The sequence below is a fragment of the Hippichthys cyanospilos genome, chromosome 18, assembly GCF_059441005.1.
Source record: "Hippichthys cyanospilos isolate Australia breed blue-spotted pipefish chromosome 18, RoL_Hcya_1.0, whole genome shotgun sequence".
NCBI lineage: Eukaryota > Metazoa > Chordata > Actinopteri > Syngnathiformes > Syngnathidae > Hippichthys > Hippichthys cyanospilos.
In genome coordinates this window covers 3,495,586-3,513,014 of record NC_142386.1, presented here as the reverse complement: position 1 = coordinate 3,513,014, position 17,429 = coordinate 3,495,586, and the positions used below count along the sequence as shown (strand labels likewise).

General features: G+C 40.2%; 1 protein-coding gene across 4 annotated transcripts in view; it reads right to left on the bottom strand.

Moving 5' to 3' along the window:
* Nucleotides 1-17,429, bottom strand: part of LOC148408493 (glutamate receptor 3) — a 54,601-nt gene that overhangs the window by 19,774 nt on the left and 17,398 nt on the right. For all 4 annotated transcript variants that reach the window (XR_015868541.1, XM_088440371.1, XM_088440370.1 and 1 more), the window contains exons 4-9: nt 10,844-11,031; nt 5,675-5,728; nt 4,545-4,706; nt 4,292-4,459; nt 3,718-3,822; nt 469-576 (exon numbers count right to left, since the gene is read on the bottom strand). Coding sequence is in view for 3 of the 4 variants with exons in the window: in XM_088440371.1 (XP_088296497.1) it covers nt 469-576; nt 3,718-3,822; nt 4,292-4,459; nt 4,545-4,706; nt 5,675-5,728; nt 10,844-11,031 (785 nt within the window). In the remaining variant the exon portion in view is untranslated. The remainder of the gene's footprint in view (nt 1-468; nt 577-3,717; nt 3,823-4,291; nt 4,460-4,544; nt 4,707-5,674; nt 5,729-10,843; nt 11,032-17,429) is intronic.

Sequence of the window (17,429 nt, the reverse complement as noted above, 5' to 3'; positions counted from 1 at the left end):
TATTTTGGCCCTAAACCTCAAGGGGCGAATTTGACGTTTATTTCGGGCGGGGATAAGCAACCGAGGGCGGGCCGCCTTCGGCCGCTTATGACCTCTGGGAAGATCTGCTTGGACGTTTCCGTCACTGAGCGATTTACCCCACGAGACGGGAAACACCGTTACTTACGTACGCCCCGAACGTGAATAGGAGTTTATGGCTTATGCTTATGGTTACCAATGCCGTTATTGTGATGTCACTACTACAACAGCCCACTGGAATATAACAAAACCAAAATGCTTTGACACCCACACGGATACAGTTGAAACACTCTTTGTGAGTCGACTGTTTCAACATGTAGTGAGTGGATGGAAAGCAACTCAAAAGAAAAAAAGTTCTACCCTCCCAGGACAGATTGCAACAATGGACACCTTGACCTTGAGTGGCAGAAATCTTGTGGTGAAACACTTAAAACCCGCTTGAGAGTGTACCATAATAGTAGTGACCACAATTGTTCGGTTTTCCACAGAAGACGACTCGTTGGTGACCTGCTGATCCGTTATAAATACAAATTTTTCGTACTCGTTCCAGTAGCCGATCTGAAAACAACAACACAGATGGGGACAGTTATTACATAGCAGACTTAATATCAACCTCCTCCTAATATATATATATATTCAATTTCACCATTTCTATGATTTTTCTATGATTTTTAAAATGAGTCAGTGCCCAACCCTAATCTATATCTATCTATCTATCTATCTATCTATCTAGCTAGCTAGCTAGCTAGCTATACATATAAACGTATATATATATATATATATATATATATATATATATATATATATAAACGTATATATATATATATCTATATATATATATATCTATATATAGATATATAGATATATATATATATATATTAGGAGGCTAAAGTTAGCTGGATTTACATTTTTTTTCAATATTTAACATTATAACGTTATAAAATCTAAATTAATCTCCAAGGTTAACGCTTTAACTTTGGCAGTCCGCATTATAAGATGACATTTTTCATTTTATTTCATGAATCTTTTTCAATTGACCTTCAATTAAAAAAACAACAACAAATATGATATGATTCAACCACATTTGATTATTCATGTGAGATCAAAGAGCGTTTTCGCATTGTGTTGTCTTTGTGTGCTTAAAAAAAAAAAGACTTTGAGCGCTATTGTGGCTTTTATAGAATTTCCTCAGGATTTTGAATCTGAGATGCTGGCAATACGGCGATGGTACGGCCTTTTAGAGAGCGCTGACTTCACCTGGGCCTCGCTTCAGTTGAGTAGGAGGAAGCTATTCGCGGCTCGGCAAATCTTCTCTTACATAAGCAGAAAGCAGCACGGGTCCACTAAGACAAACTTCACGTTGTGCTGCTCTAATAATACAACGCGCACACTTCAGTAGTGTGATATAACCCTAGCAAAGCTTTTTTTTTTTTTTTTCCGATTCCTCTTGTTATGTGCTGGAATCGTAAGGTCTTCAATTTTTAAGCTGTTTTAAGGACTGTTTTCATTCGTGCGGGATTTGTTTTTGTGATTCCTCCCGTTTTCGGTTACATCGCGCTTATATTCATGTGTTTGAAACTGGAACTTGAAATTAAGCAACACGTAATAAAAAAAATACAAGGGAATATAAAGAGAAAACACTAACATGTTCAGACAGTTGGGGTCAGTTGTAAAATCTAAATATGTTGTTTTATTTCACGAAACTGTACATAGGGTAAAAAGTGTCTTACCTTCTTGTGGATGTGCAAGCTCTGAAGTCCGCTTAAATGTTTCAAAACATTCAAATGTCCACATACGACACAAAGTCATGACTGAGAAAAACTGTAACAATGACTACACTATCACAAATAATTGGCCCTTTTGTTCTCTTTTAACTACTTTCATTTCGTAATCTGGACGAGTACGACTATATTAAATTATGGAAATAGAAAAAGGTTATTTTATAATAATTTGATTGTTTGTTTTTTTAATATTTTTTATATATTTTTTATATATTTTTTTTATATATTTATATATTTTTTATATATATTTATATATATTTTTATATATTTTTTTATATATTTTTTATATTTTATATTTTTTTATATATTTATATATATTTTTATATATTTTTTTATATAACAAAAAAATTTTAATCAATCTATCGACACCGATTTATGGTTACGGGGGATCAAAACTGCTCAAATAAATAAATGAATAAATAGACAAACATATAAATGCAAGTTAAAACAAACATGATTATAGATTAAGCATAGATAAAACAAAAATGAAGAGGGATAAATATGAATTAAATGTAATAAATAAGTAAACAAAAACAAATACATACATGTAAATCTAAAAATGGATGTCAATAAATATAACTTGAAAAAATAAATATAAATAAAATAAATGGAAAAAACTAGGACATACAAATAAACAAAAGTAAAAAACAAAGGGATGTGAAAATAAAAATCACTATAAATACATTCCCAAAAACTTAAAAAACACATAAATAAAAAAATAAAAATTAAAAACAAGATTCAAAAATTAAAAAGACACAAGAGCATAAAATATATATGTAAAATAAATACTAAAATAAAAAATAATTTAAAAGTCCAAAATAAACATGTCAATAAAATAAAACAATAAATATATGGATAGAAGTAAACCATAAATAAAAACTTCCTGCTCTATTTATTTGATTTCTTTTTAAGACAATGCACGCCTGAAATGTTATTAAAATAAGGGCGTGGTCTCGTTTACTCGATTAACCAATAGGGGTCTTCAACACACTTAGGACCGCCCTTCAATTGAATTCAATGCTGTCTGCATCTTCACATTCAAATCAAATAAAGAACACATTTACATTTCAGTTTTTATTTCCACCTATATTCATTTCTACTCTTTTTTTTATTTGCCCTGTAATTATTTATTCTCAATTTGGGCAGTTTTGTTCCCCCACAGAAGCTATCCTGCGGACTGATTTCCGGTTCGTCCCAGGGCAACGTTTATTCGAAAGAACAACCCAAAACTGTAGCGTTCAAGTCCTTCAACGGATATGCGTGCCCTTGTCCTTTTACACGTCATCACCACGCAGTGTCCGTCCGCTGTCGATTTCGAAATGTTTGTCACCGTCTCGCCGCCGATAAAGGAGTGACGGTTATTGCTTCGTTGAAATCCAAAGTAAACGTTTGCCGCGTGCGCGGCGGATTTCACATTCTCCTCAAGGATACCGAGGACAACGGACGAGAGACTGATGCGCTGCTGGAGCATCAGTAACTGGGCTATTTCGTGTTGTTGCATTTTAATGGGTCATTTGCCGGGAACAGATGGACATGATGACAGGATACGGAGTCCTTCGAGAGTAGAGGTCGGCCATCTTATAAAAAGTCCGCATGACCTGCTCACCGAGCTCACTTTTAATACTTAATCCACCGCGCAACGTTACCCGACGTTAACGGTGAGCCCATCGCCTTGAAAGGCGCTCAAACGTCATGGTGACGTGATTTAAACCTTTTATAAAGGTTCAAATGTCTAAATTCTTAGACAATAACTCGCGCTAGCATGAAACGTTAGCATGCTAAAGTTAATAAAGCTCAGCGAGGTGATTCGATTGCTGATTGCTGTTAAGATTTTTTTTTCTAGTCCAGAAACTTCAACTGATATTACAATTTATAATTTAGTGACTTCTGGGGTCGCCTGGGTTGACGAGTGACGTACCTTCCTAGGTCCTCCTGACTTCATCTCGTACACGTCGATCGTGTAGTTAGCTCTTCGTCCGAATGTGTCGAATTGGATGTTTCCCGTCATGCCTTGAACTTGGACCTGACGGGTACAGCAAAAGAAAGCTTGAAAACCTGACTCGGTTCACTCACAAAATTAGGAACGCCACAACGCAAAACTGAACCGTGAAGGTGTTCTTTTTTGCCGATCTGTCAATCATTAGTTGTCTATATAATTATTTTAAGCCTTGTAATTGACACATTATTACATTAGAATTGATGATATGCGAAAAAAATGGGTCTGTTTTAGTCGACCCCCGTCATATGGGGTTGGAAAATGAGGAAAAAAAACCTCGACTTGTACTCGAAGAAATGCAGTAATTACACATCACAATGCCTAGCGCGTGTTCCCTCGGTTCTAGACTGCAATAAGCAGGAAGTATTCGGCAAGTATTCTCAAAAGAGTTTTATCCTTTCAATCTCTGACGATGATTATTTGAGATCAGCGAACGCGTCCGAAACAATCAAACAAAATGAGAATCGCGCGGAAACGGGCCTGTGACCGTGCTCACCATTTTCAGGGCTCTCTCTATGTCAATGCCTTGACTCCAGGGCACAGCGGGATTAGCCAGGCAATCGCCGGCACTTCCCCTGCGGGACACGTCCACACGCTGGCGCCGGAGGTAGCGGAAGGCCTCGGAGATGATGAGGATGGCATCGTGGGTCAGCGCCGATGTGTACTGCGACACGCCAGGAACCATCGCACGGTTATTTGAGAGGGAAGACAAAAGACTGAGTTGGATGCAACGTTCAGTGTTCTGGGACCTTCAGTGGAGTGTTTTTCGCTTCTGGAAATTCTCTTTCGTCAAGACGCTCCCAGCGTTGGAGGAACTGCTGCACAATGGCGCTGTCTGGGTTGATGATCTGGAAGCCGGTGATGTTGGCTCCACCAGAAAAGACCCGGTCCAAACTCATGTTGGAAAAGCCCTGCAGGTCAAAACAACACAAGCGGATTCAAAAAAACATGTTACGATTTATTATTTGATTGTGTGAAAGCTGAAGGCCTCAGCCTAATTACAACCACTCATTCGTCTCTCTTGAAAAATTTTCATCCGATTCACTTCATTCCAAATCCAGCATATTCAGAAAAGTCAAATCATCCAAGCTACCAATTTTTCCGTGTCACAGATTTTCCAGTTTTTCACAATTTTACTATTTCATTCCCGCAAAAAAAACCCCATTAATTTTCAATGTGAGGTGAATCAAAACAGATGACTTTATTTCCCTTAGAAATTGAAATGATTCAGCTCATTCTATTCACCTTGGTAACACATTTCACGCATACCAAAAATTTCACATTTTTCAGTGGAATATTTTTCAGCTACAAAGAGTATAAGTTTCCCTGTGCTATTTTAATGGGAAACGGCATGTTCCTTACAAATTAAAGCTTTAAAAAAAAAAATACTGTTTCCCTGCAGTCTGGACTAGTGTGATAATTCTTTGCACATCTATAGATTGAGGCAGAATTCATTTTTAATTGAATCGAATCATAGCATTTTGAATTGAAAATCGTTCTGAATCGAAAATCAATTCTGAATCGAATCGGAGACCCTAAAATCGGAATCGAATTGTGAGAGTCACTTATAAATGAGCGGCAAACCTAATGCTTTTTTTTTTTAAATGCCGCGACAGAAACAACGTTTTCCTTTTCAAACCAAGAACAAATTAATTGGAACATGATGCAATTTCTCACATAACTGACTCCTTTGCAAAACGTTTTTTCTTGTATTTCTTTTAGGTTGAAAATGGATGTGCGTTGTCAACATTGACAGTTTTCCAGAAGTACACAATCTATCTTCTGGATTTGCTGAATAAAATACGCTAAGATAACACTTGCATTTGAACTGCGATAAGTTGTTATGAGTATTACTGTGTTCTGTTGGCTCATTTCTCACCAGGTTGGCAAGGATATAGTGGTATCCTCTGGTGTTTTTTCCCGCAATCACCACCTACAAAGCAAAAAAATATTCGGTGAATCACAGCTCCCGACGCTGAAAACTGTTTGAAGATTGGACAACAAAGACCTTTTAGTTTTCTGGAACAAAGATGGAAAGAATACAATGAGAGAGGAGTGACATTTGCAGGGAAACTTGTGAGCACATTTGAACATGCGAGTGTGAGGCGAGACGCCATGATGACACAGCCTGCTCCTTTCCATTAACTTCAACAAGTGAAATAAGGTCAAGGCTGCAGCAAAACTGCCCCCCCCCCCCGGTGAGCCCCCGTCTCACTGCCTCCTAATTAGCAGCAAAACTTCTTCAACGGGCCAACGCATCCTTTGCAAACATGCCTTTCCTCGCTCTGTATTGCGACTGTGCCGTTTTTTTTGTTTTTTTTTCCGTAACAGAGCTTAAAAATGGCATTGTGGAGGTGGTATTTTTTATTTTTTTTCGCTTTCTGTACACCCCCGCAGAGCACAGTCAGGCAATGCAATCATTTCAACTGCCCGGAGCATCTTTCCAAGCAATTACTTGAATTATTCCTTCACAATATTCCACAAAACTCTTTCAAAGATATGATTCGGTTTTGAATGATACGTGTTGAAAAGTATTTTTCAGACTATAAACTGCACCAGAATTTAAGCCAAAGGTTGTAAGATCAGATATTTATGCAGAAAGATGGTCCATGGAAGTTTTGGTTTTAATTCAACTTTTTCAAACTGTCTGGTTTACAGCGGCAACAACATACTCTTAACAGAACACTGCGACACACTCGGATTGTTAAATTATTGCCCCAACACGACAGTAACGTGCCTGATTGTGTTTACTAGTAGATAGTGCCTCCTACTGGTGACTAAAACAGCAGTCAAAATCAATCAATACTTTGACTGTGTCTTCTTTTGTCTCCCTTTGTTTACCAGGAGATTGCCCTCTAGTGGCCAATCAAATAACTGCAGATAAACTGCACTGGACTACAGGATGTTTACTACTGGAGAGTTCCCCTATTGGCTTGTAAAACAGAAGTTCAAACTCAAAATCTATACTTTGAAAGGGACTTCTTCAGCCCGGCCACGACTGTAGCTTCTATTCTACGCGCCTTATAATGCGGGGTGCCTTACATAAGAAAAGACTTTTAAAATAGGCCATTCACTGAAGCTGCGCCTTGTAATCCAGGGCACCTTATAGCTTGAGATGGGACCTTTCGTTTTGTCTTAGGAATGAGCTTGATCTCGCCTTCTATTAGTGGATTTGTTCTAGCGGGAAAAAAGCATGCGGGCATAACAAATATTTTTAGGATCCTGATGCTCTAGTTTCATGGTCCCCTGAGATCACTGCTTTCTTTGAGTGCTTGAAAGAGCCAGAAAGCTGCTGGGGGTCACTGGAACGATGACAGAGGGGGGAAAAAAAAAACACTCAGTTTCCTTGTGAAAAAAACCTTTTACAGCAGACTTGTACATAAGTGCTCATAAGAGAATAAAAAATAGAAACATTAAGATATGGGATTGATTTAAAAACGTGACATTATTTTTAAACTACTGAGAGAAACCTTTAACTAAAGTTTTTTTTAGATATACGAACATATTGTATGTTTGGCGGAAGATATACAACAAAAAAAGGTCATACTTTTATTTTGACGGCCTTTACCTTAGTTTCTATTTGAGACGAGCCCCAATTGCTAGCTGCAACCTTTAGTTTTGTCCATATGCGAACGCGCAGGTTTGCTATTTGACGTGTGGCCGCAGTCTGAATATTCCCAATGGAATCGCATCTAATTACGCAAAATGGAGGCGGAGTATAGCGCCGAGCTGGATGCGAGCCCGAGCGTCTTCAATAGGATTTGCCTCCCGAGCCAGTGATGGAAAATTCTCTTTGGTACGCTGAAACTCTGTCAGCTGCCTTCTTCACATTGCCAGCGTTTGATAATGGCCTTTTTTTTCAGTAGGCAGCTAATTATTGCTTTTGTACAAGAAAAAATACCAGGGAATTGGATGTGAACTGCCAAAAACGGATCGGGTTATGCTAAACACAATAACAGCCAATCGGGAAGGAAGGAAGCCATCTTGGTCCCGCAAACAATAGCCCTGGTATCACTGTGAAATATTTCATATTTTGTAAGACTCGACGGCAATTAAAATGTTCCAATCTGGTATTTGTCGGTATTTATTATTTGCAGTTGCTGGGACCTTTGCAAAGATAGATTTGATTGACAGCCAATTATGAAGATACGACTGAAATGAAAGTCAAATCAAGACGAAAAAGCCACTTTAAAACAAACAAGGTCCCCGCAAATTGATTGGATATTGGATGGATATTTTCTTTTGGAGTAGTTTGTGAAGAAAGTGTGAGGAGACATGTCTTCTGTAACTGTAAGAAGAAAGAAGGTGCAGCGACCCGACCAAATGGCAGAACAGCATGGGGTCGGTCTTTATGTTCCAGAAGATAGCAGCATGTACTCACACCTACATCCCCCACAATCAAACTGTTTACGTGGTTTCCATTTGTGACAGGTGTGTATATAGAATTGTAGAAGATCGGTGAACTGCACACATTTCTGTCTGCTCTCCTCGTGAATAAAAGCCCCCTTGTCTTCCTTCTTGTTGGTTTCGCATTATGTTTACATACCCGTAGAGCAAACGAGGAGTTGCGTAGCAATTTTAACGAGGCCCGAATAGCGATTCCCGATCACGTGCGTAACGGTTGCTTTCCGACGCCTGCGTGATCCGGGCTGTTTGCTCACTCCAGCCTTTGTGCGAGATCTTCCCTCTGGCTAGGAGGAGAGGCTATTTATAGTAAGCTCATTGTTGTTGCTGTTATGGGACAGTGTGTCCTACTTACATTTGGAGCTGATATTACATTAAAGAAAGTGTTGATGTCACAGCTCATGGAAGGAATTGTTCTCGCCGGACCAAAGTGCGCTTTGGAGGAGACGCTGGGATGTCAGGCGGTGACTTACGAGGCTTCGCTTGAAGGCAACGCGGGCGTGACCGCTCGCCGCAATCATCTGATGGGATAGTTGCCTCCTCCGGAGATGTCATGTTTACTTACGTGTTTAGTTTTTTGTCAATCAGCAGATTTTTTGTGACGACGTCGCAGTAAAGATTAGTCAATGAATTGATAAATATTACCAAATTAATTTACAGCTGTTTTAATAATCCAGTAAGCGGCGGTCCCCAAAATACGGCTCGCGGGCCGGATCCGGCCCGCTTCCGTATTTTGCTCGACCCATGAACAATACTAAAAAGTTATTATGATTTTTCTTTTTTTTTCTGGCACGCCAGAAATTGGTATTAATATCTGGTTAAGTGGGGCGTTAATATTGTTATTTATTTTCATTTATTTCCCGGTCAAAATCATTCAATGCCAGGTACATACTTTCATGTTTTTTAGGAGTCCAAAGTACATTAAATCCCAAGTACTTAAGTAATAAACCGATTCTTAATTACATTAAAGACATTAATTTCCAGATATGTATTAAACCAAGATTTAAGTATCTGGGATTGAATTTATGGACTCTTTAAAAAAAAAAGTGAAAATACGTCCCTGGCATTGAATGAGTTAATATTTGGTCATGTGTAGTATTCCAGAAACAATAAACGTTCACATTCAGACATATCTGCGATCATCACACTTTTGTCACAAATTTCAGCCTCAGAACCTGGAACTGGATTCATTTTGAAAAGGTTGGTTAGTACATGCCCCCTCTTGTGCATTATTTCTTGATTGCTCTTTTGTTCTTTTTTTTATTCTTAATTACCAAATTAACCACTATAATTGGGACATAAACCCTACATGAGAAAAAAAAAAATCTAGTTTTGTAATACTTTAACCTCTTGGTGTCAAATCGACCCAATTTGGGCCATTGATCTTGCAAATGGAATGTATTTGATGGCAAAGTACCATTGACACCCAAGGGTTAAAGGTACAGTGCGTACAATTCAGTGAGTCACCCATCAAAAAAAAAACAGTAAACAAGATTTATTTTGGTGCGCTGATGGGATGAGAGACCGGGTTCACATCAGACGGGTTATGAATCAATTATGGGACTTTGGTAATTAATGAACAAGGGCCACGCTGTTGCTAATATATTCCCTCCAGTCAGGGAAAATTAAGATGCAACCAAGGTCAGAAAAAAAACGTCAATAGGTCCACCTCTCAAACCGTCAAATTAAGCCGTCTTCTCATTTTATAATCTAGTTTACTGAGTCCAATTTTCCATGTATATTTTCCGAGTCTATTTTCCCAAGGCTGGCGCTGTTGTTGATTTTCGTGTATAAAGACTTTCTACTTCCGCTCTCGTATTCTGTCTCGGTCGAAATTCTGGCTCTCGTGTCAAATTCACTTTGACGTGAACCCGCGAGGACGCCGCCTCGCATGGGTCCTCATCCGTTCATCCGTGGATCATTCACTGAGTCTCTTAATTAATGAACATGTGCCTTGCTGTTGCATATACATTCCCTAATAAATCAAGATTATTGATGCTGACGTAAAGGTCAGAGGCTTTTTCTGTACATAAATGTGCCAGCAAACAGATGAATATGAATAAAAGGTTAAAATGAGCATTGAAAGGTATAATGTTCTACCTTAGGCACTGTAGCTTCTATTCTATGCGCCTTATAATGCTATAAACTCTTGATTGCTCTTGGCATTGATCTAAACAGTCTTTTGATGTAATCAAGAGATATTTAATAAAGTTTGACTGATTTATCTGTTCATGCGTAACGCAACCACTTTTGCAGCTTCTATTCTATGCGCCTTATAATGCGGTGCGACTTACAGTGTGGAAAATACGCGAAGCAAACAAGCCTCGCCCTTGGCAAAAATGCAAGCGAATCTATTCTGTAGGACAAAAATCTTTCCTTACATTGTATCTCTGGTACATATTCTCCAATGCGCACTGAACAAACAGCCAGTGTGACTCATGTGGGAAAACAGCATTTCGCCAAGGAAACTAATATGAGGAGCTTGTTTAACTCCCCCTCCTCCACCCCTTCTGCCTGAAGCATCGTCGACTTCAAACAAAGAACAGCAAATAATAAGAAACTTGCACCACTTTAACCCCGCGCTCTAAATGAAACCCATGACATCATCCAACTTGCAATGAACTCGGTCAAGTAAGCTCCCTACCTGCTCCAGAATGGAATTGATCCTGTTCACCTCACAGTCGACCAGGAAACGTTTCTCCTGCCGCCGGTCCATCTCCTCGATGATGCGCCGATACTCGATGGGGTCCACGATGTTCCCCACGGAGCGGGCGGTCACCTGCCAGTTGTTAGCTACGGCCGACTCCATGATTGCCTGGAGGATAGCAAAACCTGCAAGAGGAACACATTTACGTATTAGTGCCAATCAAAACTGAATTTTAATGCATGTAAAAGCAGAATAAAGCTAACATTGGATTGTGCGGGTGTTAAGTGCAAAAGTGCCATGTCAGTGGCTAATCTGCAGTCAAATTGCTGAGCTGAAGAATCACTTGAGCCAGCACAATAGACGTGCGGCAGAAGTGTGGCAGGTTGACTGTGGAGCTCAGTGGGATGGAGTGGGAGGAATCAGGTGAGTCACATCAAAAGAAGGGCCGCTGTTAATCTGGCTCAGAGGCGACATCGAGTTCAAGGATCACGGTCAGCCATCAGATGGAGTCACTGAGCAGGACGTTTTCTGCGGTTGAATTTCAAATATGATTTTACACCTGAAAATGGCTAAATAAGTAGAGTATCCCACACGGCGTCGTATTTTACTTGGGTCAAAGGATTATGATTGTTACAAATGGTGACTGACAGCAAGCAAGTAGGTCACTGTCAAATGCTTCTGAACATGGTCCTTTTTGTAACCCTTTCACTCCCAAAAAAATCTGTACCATAAAACTCATACTTAAGGAATTAAATCGGCAATGTGCCAAACGTAATTTATTTGCACATTTTACACTGTACTTAAATTAAAAGTTACGGACAGTTTTGAGTCCGGAGTTCATTTTCCGCTCCTGTGTGGAGTTTGCTTGTTCTCCCCGTGCCTGTGTGGCTTCTCTCCCAACGCTCTGGCTTCCTCCAACATTTAAAAAAAATGCATGGTAGGTGTACCCGACACTCTAAATCACAGGTGTCAAACTCAAGGCCCGGGGGCCAAATCCGGCCCTCCGTGTCATTTTTTGTGGCCCGCGAAATGCTGATTTGACTTCAAGTTTCTGGCTAAAATAGCAAATTTGCAAGTTGTCTTTAACTTTTAAAAATCTGTGGAGAAAATACAAGCATTTTTTCATTCACAATCAGTTTTTGGCGGCCTCTGATTTCAAAACTTGGTGCGTGTTTTACAAAAGCATTTAAAAAAGATTTGACTTCACAGTCATACCGGCCCCCTGACAGAAACTAGAACTACAATGTGGCCCATTCTAAAAATGAGTTTGACACCCCTGCTCTAAATTGTCCTTAGGTGTGATTGGGTAAGCGAATTGTTCGTTCCTATGTGCACTGTAATTGGCTGGCAACCAGTTCAAGGTGTCAAAAGTCAGCTGGGTTAGGCAGCAGCAAGCCTTCTTTGTTTCCAAAATACCACGATCAAGATTGTGTTTGCCATTCTGCTAAAACAATCTTGTTTTACTATATCGCAAATTTTGGTCAGGAACATATTTCATGCTATAATCGCCGATCGTGGCCACTTAAAGGAGATCAGACAGCTAATGTGCATTGATCCAAAAGAATATACGCGCGCAGAGAGTTCAAGCCAGCAGCTAGTCGCTGGTGGCCTTCCCTGATGGATACGCCGGCTGATCTATTCCCAATAAGCCATCAGAATGCAGGGACTCAGGTGACATGATGGCCGGTGACCTTCAGAGTCACGCATTAAGCAAGCGGCTCTCCAGTCAGCTGTGGCCTTTAAAGACGAGCGCATCTCCACCGGGAGGCGCAGGAGCATCCACTTAACTGACTCTCGGGGATTTTTGGATAAGAGTCAGCCGGTGGCCCCGAACCGCTCCTCAATCTGGTGTCGCTCAAACAGGTCAAGCATTTTCATGTTAATATTAGCAGACAAGTCTCGCATCCCGCTACTCGGTCATACTGAACAGCATAAGCATGGATACGCATAATATTTGGATTTATAAACGACTCCCGTGTTCATTTTTTCCGCCCCTTGACATTAAGCTACGCTAAATGGGATATTCTGGACTCCATTAACAAGGAATAAAATACTAAAAGACATAGAAAATAAACATGACTAGTCAAAGGCCAGCGTCTGTTGGTGTCAGTCTATGAACAAGCGAGCAAGTCTTTTAGTCTTTCTGCCTGACTTTGTAAACAGATGGCACCTTTTACAAGCGCCAGCAGGCAGGACAAACATCAAGGACATTTCACAGACTCAATTATTCGGCCCTGCCCTGAAAAATAATGAATAGTCAAAATGGAACTTTGAATCATTTGACAAGGCTGCAATGCAGCCCTGAAAAGTTAAAAAAAATAGCATGGAAGGAGCGTATTTTATCATATTTACAGTAAATTAACATTCAAACTCCTGTAAATTGCAGTTATCACACACCTGTAATTTAAAATACATCAGATAAAACCCAAATAGCATTCAGCTGTTTTAGTGGGCTGTGATTGGCCGCTAACCCTGTCCGTGGCTCCAAACCAGCTAGGATGGACCTCAGCACACCTGCGGCCTCAATGAAGATAAGTACTGGTCTCGTAGGCTTGGCTGATTAGCATTAATTACAGATTTGCCATTTATGGAGTGGACTGGGTTTTTTTTTTTTTTTCAGGCTTCTGCTATATCCTTCGCTGGGGAAACGGCATTATCTGTGATCTCGGAGCGCTACACTGCAACTGCATGCCGACAGGTCTCACTGATCTGCATTCCTGTTAACTGATTATGGTTGACATGTGTTTCTACACATGTAATAACAATAAAGCTATCCTAGCCTAGCCTAAAATGTAATCAGGCCAATTACCTTTGACTGAGCTTGTTTTTTTCAAGAGGAGGATGCTATGTATTTGCTCAGATTATTGCAGGAACAAACAATGGGCCACTTCCTCTGACCACATTTCTTCACGTCAAAAGTGTGTGCAGTGTGTGATCTCATCTGTGACTCAGTCCTCCGCCTCCCAAGAGGAGATGACCTCTTTAAAATCCTAAAGAAGCCATCTGCACCACATTGTGAGCCTTCCATCCATCCTAACCCTAACCCCCTAACCTCAACCCTAACCCCCTAACCCTAAAGCACCTAAAATAGCACCAGGAAGATCCAAACTATATCAACTAGAATGAATTTAATGACAGAAAATGAATTCATGCTGTAAGAAGACATTTATGCGCGCAGTTAGCCTCAATGCGGATAATAACGCTTCCGTTCCAAGTTCGGTGGCGTGCACCAGCGCCCCAAACGAGCCCATCGAACACATCATTCCTTATCCAGCAGCCAGCGCGAATTTGCTGGCAACATGTTGAGCGGCGTCGTGCGATCGTCGTCAACTTGTAAAAATCAAATGGACAAAAAGAGGCGACTAACAAACAAAGCGTTCTTTCATAACGCAACGCAAACTGCCCGCTTTCATCCTCTTCTTTTTTTCCCGACGCTAAGAAAAACAACATTTTCTCTTGGGGCGAGCGGGGAAGCAAGCGCACGTCACATCAATCTTTTTCATAATACATAAAGACGTCTGCTGTAATGGCTTTTCGTTATCCCGAAAGCAATAGCGCTGAAATAGATGAGCGGAAGGGCTTTTCAACCCCTGTCAATCCCAAAGACATTTTTGATGCCTCCAGAAATTCAATCCAAGGATTTATTTATATTGATAAAAATGTTTGGTACTAAAAAAAATAAACACTAAAGTAATCGCTAATAGTAATACTTTAGGAAGCTAAGCAGTCAGATTAGGACTGGGAAATAAGTCTAAGATTTCAAAATGAGATATTTTGCAAGACTTGTTTAATATAAGTAAACTCTTTCTGACATTTTTCACCTTAACGCTTGAAAATAAATAAATATTGTAAGCAAATAAATAAGTACCAAGAATTTGTTGCCTATATTCATTAGAGATATGTAAAAATACATCTTTGGGATTGAAGAAGTTAATTTAAGCGATGCAGAAGATAAGAACACTTGAATGAATCAAATGTGTAAATACAAATTTTTGGGGATTATTAGTTCAATTAAAATCCATTAAAATTGCAAATCACAATCATTTTTGGCGTTATTGCCGAGCCCTAAGGGAAAATATTATTTGAGATAATGAAGTATTATCGTCATCAAAGATATAAGTACTGTAGTACTTTATTTATTCCGTCCTTTAGCTTCTAAAATATTTGATTACTGCAATATTTAATTACCTAAAATATTGATTATTGTAGTTTGTTCGTATCTAAAGTAATTGATGACTACCTACAGCGTATATTTTGGCTTTTATCTGCCATTTAAAGCAATTGTATACTTTTTAAACATGGAAACTGATGACTTTAGAAAGGGAAGCCATACAACAAAGAAAGTAAAAAAAATAAAATAAAACGGGTGTGTTTGACAGCACGGCTGACATTTCCTGGTCCCCTTGCGCCATCGCTCGCTTTGTGACGCAGGCCGGCCGCAAAGGCTTTGCTGACTCCACTGTTCCTTTCCCTTATTCGCCGTCGCCTTTGTCCACTTTCTGTTATTACTCCTGCATTCCTTTCAAGACATCGCAGCCATATCTGCTCCCGCAACCATGCGGGGAGAACCAGCCGAGCGATGGAAACATTTGTCCCCAGTCGTCATCTTTCTCCCGGCCTGTGCTGAACTGAAGCAGCGGGAGGGAAAAGACTTTGAAGTATAAGCGGAATTAAACCGGCGCTCAAATATAAAAATAGAAGGCCTCTGGATACGCGTGTGTGTGTGTGTGTGTGTGTGTATGGTGTGCTACTCGGTCAGCTCATGCATGAGAGCACACACCGCAGGACAAGATCCTTGGGCTTGCATCCACTTAAAATAAAATGCATCAATCTCCTCGCTATTGTGCTGATCTTGCAAAAAAAAAAAAACTGTATTTTCTTCTTCTAATAGATGTCTGGATATGCATGTGACCCGAGGCTCTACTTGGCAGCTTTGTGTAAATGTTCCACAGATCGTCAAACAGCCTCCAGCTGGAGTTTCTTTAAGCCAGGTTGTAAAGACGACATCTTCTCAATCGTTTTCTATCGCTGTTTATACTCACCAGGCGGGGGACACCCAGCCAGCCAATCGCGGAGCACACGGAAACAAACAATCATTCACACTCACTATTGCACCCAAGGGGCAATTTGGAGTCTTCAAAACATCTATCGTGCAATTTTTTGGAATGTGAGAAGGGGGCCAGAGTGCCTGGGGAGAAGCCACGTCTGCTCAGGCATGGGGAGAACATGCAAACTCCACACAGAAAGGCTGGGCAAGCTGGAATTGAACTGTGAGGCAGACGGGTTAACTCGGGGTTTTTATAGTGGGACACATTAGTTCTAGTTTCTGTGAGAGGGCCGGCATGACTGTGAATGTGTAATTTTGAAATCAGAGGCCGTTCAAAAGAGAGATTGGGAACAAAAAATGATTGTTTGTTACCCCCGCCATTTTTAAAAGTAGAGGACAACTTGCAAATTTGCTATTCACCCTGAAACCTGAAGTCAAATGAGCATTTTGCGGGCCACATAAAATCATATGGCGGGCCAGATCTGGCCCCCGGGCCTTGGGTTTGACACTCCTGTGCTAACCAGTCTACTGCCCAATATAAGAAAAATCCGGAGGAATGACATATAACTGACAGGCCAAATTTCACCAAAAAAAATGTGATTGGACATCAGGGACAATCGCATCATTTTCAGATGACCGGAAGCTGCTGCGAGAAGCTAACGCAAAGCTCGCGGATTCAAAGTTGTCTTTTATTATTTAAAAAAAAAAAAACTGTGTAAACTTGGCTATTGGAGCCCAAAACCTCAAAACAAAAACAGAATGTTGCTGATATGCGGCTATCAACAATAATTTCATGCACTCTATCTTCTTTTGGTAATTTCGCTAAGCATAATTTTATTTCTGTTATTTGTTAGACTTTTCTTATGCTTTTAAATCTTGCAATTTTACTATCAGAAGTCTCTGTTTTGCTGTGGGTAAAAATCGTGAAAAAAGCCGCTTTGCCTCGCCTTGCGCCATCTTGCGTAAATAGCGCCTTTGCCTTCAAAACTGACAATAAACTGCACTTTGAAACTGTGTTAGAGTTAAAATACAGATCAAGTGCATTCTTTGCAGCTTAGCAGCCGCTTCTGGAGGAGCACATGCGTGTTGACAGTGCTGAAGGCGATTCGCAGAGGCTGCCAGGCGCATTGGGAACTGTCCGGGGTCCTGAAGTTCACAACCGTGGATACTCCGAGGCAAGAGCTCTCCAAGCTCTACACAACTGAAGCAAAATAAAAAGCAAAATAGATGAAAACAAGAGTGTCGGTGCTACTAGCTGTTTGGAAAGGCATTTTGCTGCTATAAATTCTTATTTGTACGTGTGTTGAAGAACGGAGCCGCTAGTGACAAAACGAGCATCTACAGTACACTCCGAGTTTTAATAGGAGGAAGTGTTGAAATTGCACAAAAAGCTTCAGGTTAGGCAGGCCTGAATGCCATGCAATTCATGGATGGATGGATGAATGAGTGGCTGGATGGATGGGTGGATGGATAGATAGATGATAGATGGATGGATTGGGATAAATGATGGATGGATGGATGGATGGATGGATTGGG